Source organism: Carcharhinus amblyrhynchos, chromosome 3 (genome assembly GCF_965287045.1).
Source record: "Carcharhinus amblyrhynchos chromosome 3, sCarAmb.v2.hapA, whole genome shotgun sequence".
Lineage (NCBI taxonomy): Eukaryota > Metazoa > Chordata > Chondrichthyes > Carcharhiniformes > Carcharhinidae > Carcharhinus > Carcharhinus amblyrhynchos.
In genome coordinates this window covers 20,886,314-20,904,063 of record NC_137326.1, presented here as the reverse complement: position 1 = coordinate 20,904,063, position 17,750 = coordinate 20,886,314, and the positions used below count along the sequence as shown (strand labels likewise).

Sequence of the window (17,750 nt, the reverse complement as noted above, 5' to 3'; positions counted from 1 at the left end):
GTATTCACATTGCCACCTGCCCTTTAATTCCACGAGCTATAACTTTGCTCACAACTCTAGTGTGCAGCACTGTATCAAATTCCTTTTGCAAGGCTGTGTGCATCACACCAACCGCACTGCCCTCATCAACCCCCTCTGTATTCTCTTCAAATAAATTTCAGCAAGCTAGTTAAACAGAATTTTGTCTTAACAAATCCATGCTGGCATTCCTTAATCAACCCACATTTGACCAATAATTTTGTTCTGAATTATTTTTTCCAGAAATTTCCCCAAGGTTCAATTAACTGGTCTGTAATTGCTGGGCCTATTTTTGCACCTTGTCTTGAACAAGGGTTTAATGTTTGCAATTCTCCAGTCTTCTGGGAACACCCATAAATCTAAGGAAAACTGGATGCCAATGCGTTCACAACTGCCGTTCTCACTTCTCTCACTGCATCTCAGCCAGTCCTGGTTCTTTAAAGAGAGGCTATCAAGTACCTCCTGCTTATTAATTTTAAATTCTTTGAATGTATCAATTACCTCCTCTTTCACAATGGTCTTTTAAAGTCTATTTATTAATGTCACAAGTAGGCTTACATGAACATTACAATGAAGTTACTGTGAAAATCCCTAGTCGGCACACTCCAGTGCCTGTTTGGGTAAACTGAAGGCGCATTTAGCATGGCCAATGCACCTAACCAGCACATCTTTCGAACTGTGGGAAGAAACTGGAGCACCTGGAGGAAACCCATGCAGAAACGGGGAAAACATGCAGATTCCACACAGGCAGTGACCCAAGCTGTGAATCAAACTTGGGTCTCTGACACTGTGAGGCAGCAGTGCTAACTTACTGCCACCATGCACCCCTCTAGATAGCACCTTCTTCCAATGGTAAAGACAGATGCATTGCATTCATTTAATACCTTCATGTTCAACTCAACTTTTAGACCCTTAATCAGCCTTAATCTTCCTTTTACCGCCACTCGTACTATTTATATACCTAGCGAAGATTTTGGGAGTCCTTTTTATGTTAGGTGCCAGCCTCTTTTCATGCTCCTTTTTTGCTTCTGTTCCTTGCTTTTTCACCTCTCCTCTGGATCTTCTATATTGAGCTTGGTTCTCCATTATGTTAGCAACCTGACATCTGTTGTAAGCTTTTATGAAGATGTTATGCTTACTCCTGGCACATCATGAGATAAACATGATTCTTCCCCTGGCGTAGATAGCTCCACATTGCAGTCCATTGCTCTGCTTTTTCCTGCACTTCACAATATCATTCTTCCAGTGTTTAATGATTCTCTTTGAAATGCTTTGATTTACTCAGCTGCAGTAATCAGTTACAGTAATATCTTCCATATTCTGGTGACATGGAAAAAACAAATATTTTTAACCTTTGCCTTGTACCGATCCCAAATATAATGCTTTTCTGTGCTGATTCACTCTCCCTGAGTTCTCTGGTCGAAGGCAGGTCCTTGGTAATTATTTGCCGAACCATGACAAAATGCTGTGGTTTTCACTAGGGCTATGGCAAAGAAAAGGCCCCAAGTCCACATCAGCTGGAATGTGCATTGATCCCTGGGCTGTTGATGTTAATCTGGTCTGGCTGATTAGCTAACCCCCCACCCACTCCCTGATACAATTCAGGAAATAATCTTTCACTGTTTATCCTGTTAGGCCCTTTCAAAACTTCAAATATTTCTATAAGATCCTCCTTCAATATTTTCTATCCCAATGTATCAAAACGGTTTTCTTACTTGTGGTCTTCCTAAATCAACAGTTTTTCAATTCATTCATGAGACATGGGTATCACTCTCTCGCCAGCATTTATTGCCCATCCCCAGTTGCCCAAGGGCAGTTGAGATATTGCTCTGGAATCACATATAGGCCAGACCGGGTAAGGACGGCAGATTTCCTTCTCTCGAGGACATTTAAAAACAAGAACAAAGAACAGTACAGCGCAGGAACAGGCCCTTCGGCCATCCAAGCCTGTGCCAATCACGTTGTCCTATCTAGGCCAACCACCTGTATCCCTGTTCATGTGTCTATCCAAATAAGTCTCAAATATCGCTAATGTGTCTGTCTCAACCATTTCACTTGGCAGTGCCTTCCACACCCCCACCACTCTCTGTGTAAAAAAACATCCCCCATATATCTCCACTGTACTTTCCCCCTTTATCTTGAACTTGTGCCTGCTTGTAATTGTTATTTCTGCCCTGGGAAAAAGCTTCCAACTGTTTACCCTATCTATACCCTGTGTCGCTCTTCCATCTTTCCAGGGAGGAAATTCATAAACCAGGTGGGTTTTTCCAACAATTGATAATGGTTTCATGGTCATGAGTAAATTCTTAATTCCAGACATTTTTTTATTATTGAATTCAAATTTCACTATCTGCCGTCGCAGGATTCGAACCCAGGTCCCCAGGATATTAGCTGACTTTTGGGATTACTAGTCTAGCAGTAATACCATTAAGCCATCACCCTGCCTCAATCCCAATCCCCAACTCTGCGCCTTTTTCTTTGCTCCAACACCTTCTCTATAAAGGAGAACCCAAAACTACAAAAAATGTTCTAGTGTGGCCATGACAAATACCAAAACCCTCATCCATTTTGCATTTATCTACTTCATATGTGATGTGACAGTCATGGCGACATTCGTGGAATTCAGCGATACCACACACAATGACTGATATTTTCTCCGCTTTGCCATTATTCGAATTTCCCATTCAACAGCAATTGTTTTCTTCCTCTGTGTAAGAAGTTACAGCATCTCAACCATGTACCGAGACATTTGGTAGGTTAGAAACATTGTCCAGGAATACCTCACTCATTCTTCATGGCTTTTTATTGATCGTGTAACACATCCTGTTTGGAGTTGCATTTTGTCACAGGGCTGTTGAAGGACTGATTATGGTAAACCAATTGAGTATCAATTTCCTGTAAGAATTCAGTGACAACAAAAATGATTTTACCTCATTTTAGGAGTGGGAGCTCATATTGCCATATTCTACCTCTCAGAAATGAATGGATACATTTAGGCTCTGAAACTCCAGAGGGTATGGGTCAGAATATGGGCTAGATCCTGACTCAGATGGATGCTGCATCCTTTGGACCTATTGATTCTGATTATGATGGGTAGAGTGGGCAGTGAGCAAGGGGATCATAAGGACATAAGAACTAGGAGCAGGAGTAGGCAATCTGGCCCCTTGACCCTGCTCCGCTATTCAATGAGATTGTGGCTGATCATTTTGTGGACTCAGCTCCACTTACCCATCCACTCACCACAGCCCTTAGTTCCTTTACTGTTCAAAAGGTTATCTATCCTTGTCTTAAAACATTCAATGAGGTAGCCTCAACTGCTTCACTGGGCAGGGAATTCCATAGATTCACAACCCTTTGTGTAAATAAGTTCCTCCTCAGCTCAGTCCTAAATCTGCCTCCCCTTATTCTGAGGCTATGCCTCCTAGTTCTACTTTCACCCGCCAGTGGAAACAACTTCCCTGCTTCTATGTTATCTCTTCCCTTCATAATCTTATATGTTTCTATAAGATCTCCCCTCGTTCTTCTGAATTCCAATGAGTATAGACCCAGTCTACTCAGTCTCTCCGCATAACCCAACCCTCTCAACTCCGGAATCAACCTAGTGAATCTCCTCTGCACCCCCTCCAGTGCCAGTATGTCCTTTCTCAAGTAGGAAGACAAAAACTGTACACAGTACTCCAGGTGTGGCAGTACTCCGATGTACTATTACCTCTTCCGATACTAATATCAAAGGGGGCTAGTTCAAAGCGGCTCCTAGCCTTCTAATGCCAAGTCCTCCCTTTAGATCCTTGGACGGATTGAGTGGAACTTAAACCAGCTGATGCCTCTCTTTGAGGTATTCTGAAGGTCATAAACCATTATTAGAATAAGATGATCACTTTCCAAGGGAATAAACTTGCTTTTCCAGTCAGAATACCTCCAAAATGGGGCCAAAAAGATTTATTTTTCAATTCTTTGCGCTACTTGGGCCTCCGGTGAATTACTAAGATTGATTACCGTATGCTCGGGAAGCTGCTATCGATGTGCCTGGCAGATGCTGGCACTATGAATGTGGTTGCTTCTCCAACTGTGTTCCCATCTGAGATTGAGTGAAACCAGTGCAATCAGATGGCCCATCCGCAACTTTGGGGAAAAGGAAATCCATGTTTTCCCACAAATTTCAGAATTCTTTTCAGTATCCACTTTAAATTTCTGAAATACTTCTAATTGTTTAAAAAGTAGAAAGATTTCAGAAATTTTAGTCCCTTCTCAGGCTCTGAATGACTTGCAGTTAAGAACATACTCCTGAAATATGGCCCCATGCTACATTGGCTTCCACAATGCCATCTCTGTGATGCCACACATTGTTGGACAAGGGTGGAAACAGAGATGTAACAGGGTTCATTAAAGCAAGCCCACCCAGCATTATTTACAGGCAATGCAAGCTCTGAGCAGATGAATTAAGTCATTAGTTTTAATGAAGTAGGGTTATGTTAGAACATGGCACAGTATATAGCACAGGAACAGGCCCTTCGGCCCACAATGTTGTGTCGAACATGACACCAAATTGAACTGATCCCTTCTGCCTGCCCTTGGTCCACATCCCTCTACTCCTTGCATATTCTGTCACATGCTTATCTAAAAGCTCCTTACCAAACCCGATCGTACCTGACTCCTCTGTCACCCCTGGCAGCGCGTTCCAGACACCTATCTCTCTCTGGAGCAAATTTTCCTGTCCCGCCGACCATGGAAATCATAGAGGGTGAGGGGTGGGCCATGAAAAGGTCTGTTGACCTCAGCAGGATTTTCCTGTTTCAGAGCGAGTGCAGCAGGAAAATCCCACCCCCTATGTAAAAAGTCTTGCCCCTCACATCTCCTTCGAACTTCCCCTCCCTCATCTTAAGTGCTGAACTGCTCCACTTCCCTTCATCTATGGCCTCAAAGCCACCTCCACTGACTCTGCACAAAGGTCAGAGGTTGCAATGAGTTAAAGCTGGCTGTGCAGTGTAACAAGGCCGCTGAAACAAACTACCTTTATTTCTTCCTCAGTTAATTGATGAAGAATCAATAGTGAATGAAAAGTGAAACCATCACTGAATTCCAACTTACTGCCTTAAATATTCTTTACGGATTCTTGAAAATAAAGATAATCCAGTAAAGTTTGCTTATGTCTTTCACAAAATCAAAGAAAATATTCAAGAGGAATATTTTAAATCCTCACACCTGAGACCTCTCCAGTTTCCAATTTCGTACAAGTTTATCTCTGACACGGTCCAATGCACTGCGCAGATTGTTTCAATCTCAGTTACTGACCTGAGGCTATAAAAACACTGAATAAACTTAATGAAAGTCTGGAACGAAACCAGATGGTTAACCTTACGCTGAAAAGTAAAACAAATGTATTTTGTACATCAGATAGTCAAACCATGGAAGCATACAGGGTTTACAGCACAGAAAGCGGGCACTTGGTCCATTGTGTCTGCACCAGCCAAAAAGCGAACCACCCGGCCTGATCCAGCTTTCAAACATCAAGTTACGGCTTTGAAGGTAAATGTCCAGACATTTTCTAAATGAGTTGAGGGTTTCTGTCTTTGCCACCCTTTCAAGCAGTGAGTTCCAAACCCTTACAACCCTCTTGGTTTTCCCATTGTTCCCTTTAATCTTTCTCCAAATCACTTTAAATCTATGTCCCCATTCACAATCAACATTTTGCACCTTTTCCACCAAACTTAGAAACACAGAAGATAGGAGCAGGAAGAGGCCATTTGGCCCTTTGAGCCTGTGCCGCCATTCATTTAGATCATGCAACTCAATAGCCTAATCCTACTTTTTCCCCATAACCTTTGATCCCATTTTCCCCAAGTGCTATATCTAGCTGCCTCTTGAATACATTCAATGTTTTGACATCAACTACGTCCAGTGGTAATGAATTCCATAGGCTCACCAGTCTTTGGATGAAGAAATATCTCCTCACCTCTGTCTTAAACGCTCTACCCCGAATCCGCAGATAGTGATCCCTGCTTCTGGATTCCCACACCATTGGAAACATCTTCCCTGCATCTATCCTGTCTAGACCTGTTAGAATTTTATAAATCTCTATGAGATTCCCCCCTCATTCGTCTGAACTCCAGCAAAAATAATCCTAACCTAATCAATCTCTCCTCATACATCAATCTTGCCATTCCTGGAATCAGCAAAAATGTGCAAAGTTGCAGCATTCTCTGAGTTGAGGTTTTTCTGGTTAGTTTGTGGAGATAATTTTCTCTACATTTTTATTGCCTTTAACATGTGCCTTGCCTATTGTGTCTGACACTGTGCTGTATCTCATTTCAGTTGGACAATAGTATTTGCAAAAACATTCTGGATTATCTTTCATTAGCTGTTCTGCATTTGTTTTAATGACGTGGGTAGCTTGCTAACCTCATCATAGTAAACGGAATCCAATGCAGTCTGTAGACTCATTTTTTTTTAAACTTAGGTTCAGCCACAAAAGTAAAGTATTTTAGTGTTCATTAGCATCAGTGAGGGCCTTCATTTATCACACTGCACTCCAGTTACAGCAACTTATTTTTCTGAAGTTGAGATGGTTGTTATGAAACATGATCTTTTTACTCCTTAAAATTGTTTTGTATCTTTGCATCTACATCAATTACATCAGGTCTGCCTGTGCGATCACCCCCCCAAGAGCTGTTTTCAACTGAACATTTCCTTTATTTATTTTGACTTTTTCACATCTGGATTCTGTTTAATTAACATCCGGAAGTTCCCTGCTCCATGGAATACAATAGCCAGCTAGTTGAAAGTTCTTTGAAGCAGAAAGTGAAGAGGTTTATAAAAATTATAGCTGTCATCTTGCACATTGATAGCATGCAGAATACTATAGAACATAGAACAGTACAGCACAGTACAGGCCCTTCGGCCCTCGATGTTGTGCCGAGCTTTGTCCGAAAACAAGATCAAGCTATCCCACTCCCTATCATTCTGGTGCGCTCCGTGTGCCTATCCAATAACCGCTTGAAAATTCCTAAAGTGTCCGACTCCAATATCACAGCAGGCAGTGCATTCCACACCCCAACCACTCTCTGAGTAAAGAAGCTACCTCGGACATCCCACCTATATCTCCCACCACGAACTTTATATTTATGCTCGCTAGTAACAGCTACATCCATCTGAGGAAATAGTTTCTGCAAGTCCACTCTATCCCCGTCATCACCTTATAAACCTCTATTAAGTCACCTCTCATCCTCCTCCGCTCTAAAGAGAAAAGCCTCAGCTCCTTCAACCTTTCCTCATAAGAATTACCCTCCAAACCAGGCAGCACCCTGGTAAATCTCCTCTGCACTTTCTCCAATGCTTCCACATCTTTCTTATAGTGAGGTGATCAGAACTGCACACAATATTCCAAATGTGGTCTCACTAAGGTCCTGTACAGTTGCAGCATAGCCCACGGCTCTTAAACTCAAACCCCCTGCTAATAAACGCTAACACACTATAGGCTTTCTTCATGGCTCTATCCATTTGAGTGGCAACCTTCAGAGATCTGTGGATATGAACCCCAAGATCTCTCTCTTCCTCCACATTCCTCAGAACCCTGCCGTTGGCCTTGTAATCCACATTCAAATTTATCCTACCAAAATGAATCACCTCGCACTTATCAGGGTTAAACTCCATCTGCCACTTCTCAGCCCAGCTCTGCATCCTATCAAAGTCTCTTTGCACCTTACACCAGCCCTCCACCTCATCCACTACTCCACCAATCTTGATGTCATCAGCAAATTTACTAACCCACCCTTCAGCCCCCTCCTCCAAGTTATTGATCAAAATCACAAATAGCAGAGGACTCAGCACTAATCCCTGTGGTAACTGGTCTCCAGTCTGAAAATTTTCCATCAACCACCACCCTCTGTCTTCTATGAGATATTTATCCAATTGGCCAAATTTCCTTCTATCCCGCACCTCCTTACTTTCTTCATGAGCCTACCATGGGGAACCTTATCAAACGCCTTACTAAAATCCATGTATACAACATCAACTGCTCTACCTTCATATACATACTTAGTTACCTCCTCAAAGAATTCAATCAAATTTGTGAGGCAAGATTTACCCTTCACGAATCCATGCTGACTATCCCAGGTTGAGGTGCATCTTTCCAAATGGTCATAAATCCTATCTCTCAGGACACTTTCCATTAACTTCCTGACCACCAAAGTAAGACTAACCAGCCTATAATAACCAGGGTCATTCCTATATCCTTTCTTGAACAGAGAAACAACATTTGCCACTCTCCAGTCCTCTGGCACTATCCCTGTGTACAGTAAGGACCCAAAGATCAAAGCCAAAGGCTCTGCAATCTCATCCCTTGCCTCCCAAAGAGTCCTAGGATATATCCCATCTGGCCCACGGGGCTTATCGACCCTCAGGTTTTTCAAAATTGCTAATACATCTTCCCACAGAACATCTACCTCCTCCAGCCTATCAGCCTGTATCACACTCTCTTCCTCAAAAACATTGCCCCTCTCCTTGGTAAACACTGAAGAAAACTATTCATTCATTGCCGAACCTATCTCTTCTGACTCCATGCACAAATTCCTATTACTATCCTTGACCGGCCCTAACCTCACCCTGGTCATTCTTTTATTTCTCACATAAGAGTAAAATGTTTTGGGGTTTTCCTTTATCCAAACCGCCATGGACTTCTCATGCCCCATCCTAGCTCTCCTTAGCCCTTTTTTTAACTCATTCCTTGCTACCTTGTAACCCTCAAGTGACCCAACTGAACCTTGTTTTTTCATCTTTACGTACACTTCCTTTTTCCTCTTGGTTTATGAGAGAAGTGATGTGTTGCTCAGGGTGAGAGACACTGGGCAGAAACTTCTGTTCCTGCTGCTGGCGGGTTTGGAGGCAGGAAGGGCATTTACTTGGATGGGATGGTGACATACCCAAACTCTCCTGCCGTTCGGCCTCCATCAGAATTGCATTCTGGATGGGATGATCTGTGGACATCACCTTTCCAGCCGATGTCAATCATTGATCATCTAAAGGCCCCATCCTGCAGCTCTGGGTTTAACCATACGGTGTGCGTGACAGATGAACCTGCACTGGTCATTTATCACCAAGAGAGGTGGGAGGAGGTGGGGGCAGTCCCGTGGTCCAAAAGCACTCAGTACCTGATCTGATCCAGGGCCTAGACATTGGTAAGGGGGAGGACTGCTAAAAGCTACCACCCTACCATTTGATTCCTACCACCATTTTCTCATGATCCCCACCCCATGAAACCACCACACCTATCCACCCTCTCCTCCAGCTCCCCCTCGTTTCCCCCCCACCCACCACCCTCAACATACGTACATGTAGCCGGGGTGCTCCCCCATGACCCTGTAACTCCCCCAGCAGCAGACATGGCCTCCTCAGTGGTGCTTAGGCCTTAGAATCCCTATAGTGCAGGAGGAGGCCATTTGGCCATTGACCACAATCCCACCCAGGCCCTATCCCCGTAACACCACACATTTACCCTATTGGCTCATTTAATTTTTGCTGCTAAGCGCAAAAACTGATTGGCTGGAAGCGCTCACTGAGCGGGATTACCACCCTGGGGCTTTCTTGGTCTCAAAGGAAGGCTCCCCCAGTGTGCCCCCACTCACCTCTAACTATCTGATTGCTATGTAATTTGGCAGCCTTCGCATAAGGAGGTACAGTGGGTCACTCGCTGGCCTTCCAGCTAGCAGACAGGACTCATTATTCTTACTTCAATCACTCCTGTGTGTTAACATATAAACTAACTTAGTGTTTATAGGGGCCCATCTTCCAATTGCGAGTATCATAAGCATAAGCCAACATATTCATTGAACATAAGTGAGGGGCACCCTGTTTGTTGGAATGGACAGGCTGAAAACCTCCAAGCATTTTGTCAGTGTTTTAATCCATATGTATGAGTCCACATTCCTCTCAGGGGAACCAGCGTTTCTTTGGAAAATTTGGCAATGTTCAAACAGTTATACTTTTTCACTGGATTACTTTACCATTTCTTTTAGACACTGTGAATGATGGTGCTCAGCATTCTCATTAGTCAACATCTCTTTCAGGAGTGCACCTAATGCAATAGATTCCAGCAGAATGAATTGGTATTGAGTATAATATCCTGTATCAAGATGTGTTATTTTTAGTATTAAAACACCACATGGCAGTGTGTGAAACTGTAAAATGCATTTGCCTACATAATAAGAGTTACTGCACCTCAAACATTATTCATTGCCTGTGGTTCTAATCACATTTCACACAGATAAGTTTAAGTATCATTATTCCGAGTGTCTTCTCCTGAAATTTCTTCTGCTCACCCTATTACACTGGACCCCAATGGGCAAATGCTCATTGTTCCCAAGTTAACATAGAGGGCGGGATTTTACAGCCTTGCTCGGGAGATTCCTGCCTCAGGTCAACAGAGATTTCCATTGTCGGACCCTCACCCATGCCGATTCCGGGTCGGGCGAGGTGGGAGAGCTCGGGCCATAGTCTTTGAAGTAACTTATATGAGCTAGTGCCCCTGGCACAGAGCTCCACTCAATGGGAGAGTTTTATAATGGGTGGAACTTGACTTTGGGAATGGGCTTGGAGGTGGGCTGGGAGTATGATCAGACGGGAAGGTATGGGGCTGGGAGCCCAAAATCTTCTCAGCTTTCCTCAATTAAGTCCTGGGTGGGGAAAGTTGCAGATATCCTTCCCATTCAGAGGTCAGTTTTGCTGCCAATGTCCCTTTGATTCTTTTATTTAATTAATTACCAGATTTGACTCAATTAAAACTACCGACAGCACAAAACATTTACATTTTGAAACACTATAAGAATATTTTTATCACTGTCAAAAGTACAGAAGAAATCCCATGACAGAAAATTCTTCCTTTCTAATCTGACGTCAAATGCACGTTGGTAAACAGTGTATCCACTTGCTTGTAACTAATCGTGAAAAGAATCTTCGTGAACTTGAAGCAGTGATGATGATATGTGTTACCGAATACTCAGGGAATCCCAGTTGCTGTGGCAACCTGCAATATTATATGCATGTTATAGTCTGGAGCTATGTATAGTGAAGGTTGAGGCTCCAACTTTTTTCTGTTGCAGGTATCTCTCCCATCTTGCTGTCAGTCACATTGATGTGTGTCAGATGGGTCTGTAGGTCAATCTGTTTGACTGTGTTATATATGCCCCTTTCCTTGGCCATCATGTCCTGGGCTGGTACTCAAACCTGCATCTTTTCCTAGAGGCAGAGCCGCTACCCACTGCACCATAAGACTACCTTATTGAAAATACTAAACTACTTCAAATTACAGAAATTATTTTGAATCCCTACAGTGCAGAAGGAGGCTATTTGGCCCATCTAACCTGCACCAACAACAATCTTGCCCAGGCCCTATCCCAATAACCCTACCTATTTACCTTGCTAATCCCCCAACACTAAAGCAGGATCTTATAGTCTCGCTTCATCCAGGATAGGAAAATCCTGCCTGAGATCAACGGACCCTCCCACTGTCCGCCCTTCGCCCACTCTGATTCCCGTGTTGGGTGGGGTGGTAGAATTCCGACGTAAGGATCAATTAAGCATGGCGATTCAACTGAACACGCACATCTTTGGAGTGTGGGAGGAAACCGGAGCACCCGGAGGAAACCCACGCAGACAGGGGAAGAATGTGAAAACTCCACATAGACAGGTCACCCGAGGCAGGAATTGAACCCAGGTCCTTGGCACTGTGAGGTAGCAGTGCTAACCACTATGCCGTACAAATGCCTCTTCTATATATATTGACTACTGGCTCCAACACTCAATCCAATATATTTACTTTGACAAATCAGTGATTATTTTGCAAAATGGTTTGTTATCATCATGCATAATGTGAACATTATTCACAGTAATTATGTCTTTAATATGGACTTTAATTAAATGTGACCAGCTTATCACTCCATACATCCGTCAACTGAAGATAAAGATCGATATTTAATAATTGTACTTAGTGTTCCTACCTGAGGATCTGACAAACGGGAGATATCCGGGTAAAGGTAAAACTTTATTCCTTCTCCAGCTCCAGGAAGAGTCACTCCTCGAATCAATAAAACCAGCAACATCAGGTAGGGGAACGTTGCTGTTACATATACCACCTGAAAACAAGGTGCAAACCATTAGATCTCCCTTTGTACTATTCTCCAACAGAAAGATAACATTTCGTATTGCCAGCTGACTACATACACCAAGAATTATCTGCAGTTAATATGCAAATCAATTTTTTTTGCATTGTTCAGAATTTCAGTTTTCACAATTCATACATTAACAATTGAGAAACAGGGTAACGAAATGCATGATTGCATCATTTGTCTGATGTAATTACATTGTCATTCATATATGCACAAAAATGATGAATAAATGACAATTATAAAGCTAGTGTGCACATTTTTCAAAATGAGATTCTTCTTTCAGGTAAAAGTTAGAGTTTCTAAATCATGCGTATTCAAGAGGCTACTTCTACAATCATATTCTCAGAAACAGCATTTTCAAAGTCTTGCCCACAATTGGAACAATAGTGTAATGGCCTCAATGAAGCCCATGGTGTTGACCTCTTAGAGTATGAGCTCCCTGATTGAGGTAATGCTTGCCTGCCTAATCAGCGAGTCTCATCAGGGCTACTGACACTCCAGATTCTGACTTTGTACCTGAAGCACTCTTAGGGGTGCGGATAAAGTTGTAAATATTGGGAACTTGGTGAACAGACATCAGCCTCTGAGGAATTATTTTGAATGGTTCGTAAGGAATACCCATTTCTCGTTCACCAATTTTTTATGAACAGGATTTTTTTAACCCTGAAGAGTGAATTAGAACAATCATCTTTCCACAGGCAACTGTTTGGAATGCTTTGTCACAGGAAGAGAGGGGAGAGGTACAAAAGTGTCCAGAGGGGCGATTTTTTCACACAGAGGGTGGAACAAGCTGCCAGAGGTAATAGTAGACGTGAGTACAATTTTGTCTTTTAAAAAGCATTTAGATAGTTACATGGGTAAGATGGGTCTAGAAGGATATAGGCCAAATGTGGGCAATTGGGATTAGCTTAGGGATTTAAAAAAGAAGGGCGGCTTGGACAAGTTGGGCCAAAGGGCCTGTTTCAATGCTGTAAACCTGTATGACTTTATGACTCTACGAAGGAGTTGAAATGAAGACCCCGGCATGATTTGCTCAGGGCAAGAGGGTTAAAAATTTGAAGTTGAGTGGTTTTAGGAGTGTGTCGCTGAAATTGAGTGGATTTTGACAGCTGTAAGAGTGCCAGCTATTGCAGGGAGTAATTAAAACTTCAGTCTGCAACTTTGGACGTGACACTGGCTGCTGGGTGAGTCAGCATGACTTTGAATATTGCAGTACCTGCTCCTGTAAATATGAAGGCGGATCTCAGAATAAATTGGAAATTCTTCAAGTCTCAATGACAGAATTATAAAATTGCCAAACAGTTTAACAAGAAACCTGAACTATAAAAGTAGCAACTCCAGCTTGAGTGCTGGGGAAAGATTAGTACAAGCTGTATTGCACCCTTGACCTCACTGAAGTGCAGAAAAGCCTGTCTGATGAAATTTTGGAGGCTTTTAAGTCTCAACATTAACCCTTAACCAATGTTATTTCTAAACAACATGACAGTTTAAGAAGAGGGGAAGAATATTGATCAGTGCGGGATTACACTGAGATGTCTAACTGAACCTTGTGAGTTTGACCAACTGAAGGATGATGTTCTGAGAGATAGGGGCTGAAATTCTCCAGCCTTTCATGCCCTGCAAGCACTGTCAGCAAGAACACAGAAGTTGGCGCCCAGCCAAATCTCCATTCACTGCAGTGGGACCGGAGAATCCCACCTGAGGGCGAGGTTGGAAAATCCAGGGTCACCTAAGGAATAAGAGATCCAGCCATGAGAGCATATTTACTGAGAAGAGAAACTGACTCTCAAAAAGCTATTAACAATTATCAGCTGAAGAGTATTGATGGGAGAACTGATGAAGCTGTTAACTAGGGGTTGCACGGTGGCACAGTGGTTAGCACTGCTGTCTCCCGGCACCAGGGACCCAGGTTCGATTCCCGGCTTAGGTCACAATTTGTGCGAAGTCTACACATTCTCCCTGTATCTATGTGGGTTTCCTCAGGGTGCTCTGATTTCCTCCCACTGTCCGAAAGATGTGCTGGTTAGGTGCATTGGCCATGCTAAATTCTCCCTCAGTGTACCCAAACAGGCGCCAGAGTGTAGCGACTAGGGGATTTTCACAGTAGCTTCATTGCAGTGTTAATGTAAGCCTACTTGTGACACTAATAAATAAACTTTAAACTTTAATTCTGCAAAGAGATCATCCATGCTTTCCATGCATAAGACAATGAAAAAAAGGAACAACTATTTACAAATGGGCCAACAGATTGATCAGAATACTGGATGTAAATGAAGGCCATTACACAAAAGGGAAAAAGCATGTCCCACATGGGGAAAGCAGAGCTCTAACTGCAGGAAGCTGAATCACTTTGCACGCAAGTGCTTTGCTGGAAAGAAGAAAAGCAAATCTGGAAAGATGGTTGCTGGAGAGATGTTAGATATTGCTTCGGATGAATCGCTCTACATTCTAGAACAGGTCGGCACCATTATGTCTCAAGGTAAAGCATGGTTTGTGATTGTCGAAATGATGACTGCTGTGGGAGAGCAATGCAGTTACTATGAAGTTAATATGAAGTATCAGATACATACTGATGCTACTTTGCAGCCCTGTGTGCACCCCCAAGATGATAACCTGGAAATGAAGCTGTCAATGATAAAGTTGAGGCAAGGTGATGGAACAATGCTCATCCCCAAGAGGACAAACTAAGCTCAAAGCCAAGGCAATGGGAGAAAAGAGGATCTGCAGCTCCAGATAGCAAGCACAAAGCAAAATCCCCTCATCTCAGCTGAAACAAGTCAAAGGTTTGCACTGGTAACCCCCTATGTACCAGAGAAGGTTCGCAATGTTTCATGTACATCAAACCATTGACTGCTGAATAGGTCCTGCCAAATTACAAAGATATTTTTTGCAAGCACTGGATGTCTTCTTGATGAATATCCTCATGAAGTAGGTGAAGGTCTGAGACTAACTCAACATGCTCTGAGGACAGTTCCAGCTACTCTCAAATCCAGCCTGACATACAAGACAGAGGAGCTTGAAAAGATGGGAGTAATCAAGAAAGTGAGGGTGGCACACTGGTACAGTGGTTAGCGCTGATGCCTCTTCACTCCAGGGACTTGGGTACAATTCTGGCCTTTGGAGACTGTGTGTGTGTGGAGTTTGCATGTTCTCCCTGTGCATGTGTGGGTTTCCTTTGGGTGCTCCAATTTCCTCCCACATTCCAAACATGTGCAAGTTAGGTGGGTTGGCCATGCTAACCCTTGGCCTAACCCTTAGGTTAGATAGAATAGCCATGGGAAAGGTTTGGTATTATAGGGATAGGGTGGGGAAGAGGGCCTGGGTAAGATATTGTATCAGAGAGTCAGTGCAGACTCAATGGACCAAATGGCCTTTTCTGCACTGTAGAAATTCTATGATCCTCACAGGCTGGATTAGCAGCGGAAAACAGTGTCAGTGGAAAAACCTGGAACACGGACAGTGTGTATAGATCCAAAGGATCTCAGTAAAGCTTTGAAAAGGTCTCATGACCCCACGCTAAGCATCGAAGAAAGTCTGCCACAACTTGTCAAGGCAAAGATCTTTATCACCTCATAGGTGAAGGATGGACACTGGCAAGTGAAATTGGATGTTATTTTCTCAATACAATTTGGCAAGAACTGATGGTTGAATGGTTGCACATGCCATTTGGCATTTCTACTGCTCCAACAGCATGAGATAGTGGATAATGTACCAGGAGTGGAAGTGGTCAGGGTGATCCGCTCACCTGTGGAGATTCTTGTACTTGTTGCACTTGTGAGGATAAAAGGAAGTGGAGTCGCGGCACATTGATTGGTTGCAGTCAACAAGACAGGTTTACTGAGGCATTGTTCACTATACAAAGGTTTGGGCTTTTGTACGGGTTGAGGTTGTTTTTGTACAAGGCTTGGGTTGTTTTTCAAACTGGAGGCTTTTTCCCTGCAGCCCTTTAAAACTTCCTCAGACAACATGGAGTGGCAGCCAATGCTGTCACAGCTTAAACACGTGACCATAGAACATAGAACACTACAGCACAAACAGGCCCTTCGGCCCACGAGTTGCGCCGATCACATCAACACCTACCAACCTACAGACCTATCTATAACCCTCAATCTCATTAAACCCCATATACTCATCCAGGAGTCTTTTAAAAGACCCCAGCGAGTTCGCCTCCACCACCACTGATGGCAGCCGATTCCATTCACTCACCACCCTCTGAGTGAAAAACTTACCCCTAACATCACTTCTGAACTTCCCTCCTTGCACCTTAAATCTGTGTCCTCTCGTAGCAACCATTTCAACCCGGGGAAATAGCCTCTGAGAGTCCACCCTATCTATTCCTCTCAACATTTTGTAAACCTCTATCAGGTCGCCTCTCAACCTTCGTCTCTCCAGGGAAAAGAGTCCCAGCTCCCTCAACCTAACTTCATAAGGCATGCCTCCCAGTCCAGGCAACATCCTTGTAAATCTCCTCTGTACCCTCTCAATAGCTTCTACATCTTTCCTATAGTGAGGCGACCAGAACTGCGCACAATACTCTAAATGAGGCCTGACAAGGGTCTTATAAAGTTGCAGCATTACCTCCCGACTCCTAAACTCAATCCCTCGATTAATGAAGGCCAGTACACCATACGCCTTCTTGACCAGACTCTTAAAGTGGAAGTACAACAACACAACATCTACCCAAATGTATAGAATCATAGAATCTTACAGTGCAGAAGAAGGCCATTCACACTATCGAGTCTGCACTGACTACAATCCCACCCAGACCCTATCCCTGTAACCCCTGCATTTACCCCAGCTAGTCCCCCTAATACTAATGGGTAATTTAGCCTGGCCAATCCATCCAACCAGCATATCTTTGGACCTTCTTCCATCATATGATGATGGAACAAGCCATCATAGACTATGATCAGAATCTAGTGAGACCACCAGAGAGAGTTTACCAGATGTACCTGTGACTGGTGACTGGCGCCGGTGACTCAGACACTCTACAATATATGTCTCTACAGAGTTCCCTGATTGGGCAGCCTGAACAGGTCTCAATTAGTAAGCTCACATTCCAGCAGGTCCACTCATGGATCTTGCTGAAGTCATCGCATGAAGAATATAGGCACTTCATGAATGTGGTTGAGAAATTCAATACGCATCATCTCCACATTATCTCGAGCTCCATTCAAATGGAAAGTGGTGGAAATTACCAAAGGGATAATCAAAAAGGCGAGTAGATCAGCACAGCAATCTTAAAGTAGAGAAAAATGGTTCAGTCCAGCAACTAATGTCACACTGCACTCAACTATTCTTCCAGTTGCTAAAACTTAGTAAATCTAAAATTAGTAGCAGGAATAAGTGCCAAGTTAAAGTGAAATGACAGAAAGCCAAATTTCACAATGATAAAACTGCCCAATCAGTGCCAGAGTTGGCAGAACTGGTCAGAATTCAAACATTCAATGCACAGAGCAAAGATCAGCCCACCTGGCAACCTGGAAACTGTAACCCAGTCATCACCCGGTGGAAGTGAATGACCAGACACATTGTCGCAACTGCAGTCACATTACACCCTCACAACTCATAATC

The 17,750-nt window shown here is 43.3% G+C and overlaps 1 protein-coding gene across 1 annotated transcript in view; it reads right to left on the bottom strand.

The window, feature by feature from the left end:
* slc6a11b (solute carrier family 6 member 11b) overlaps positions 1-17,750 on the bottom strand; it is a 177,610-nt gene that overhangs the window by 98,498 nt on the left and 61,362 nt on the right. The window contains exon 7 of the mRNA XM_080181925.1: positions 12,009-12,143. Coding sequence (XP_080038051.1) covers positions 12,009-12,143 — 135 coding nt within the window. The remainder of the gene's footprint in view (positions 1-12,008; positions 12,144-17,750) is intronic.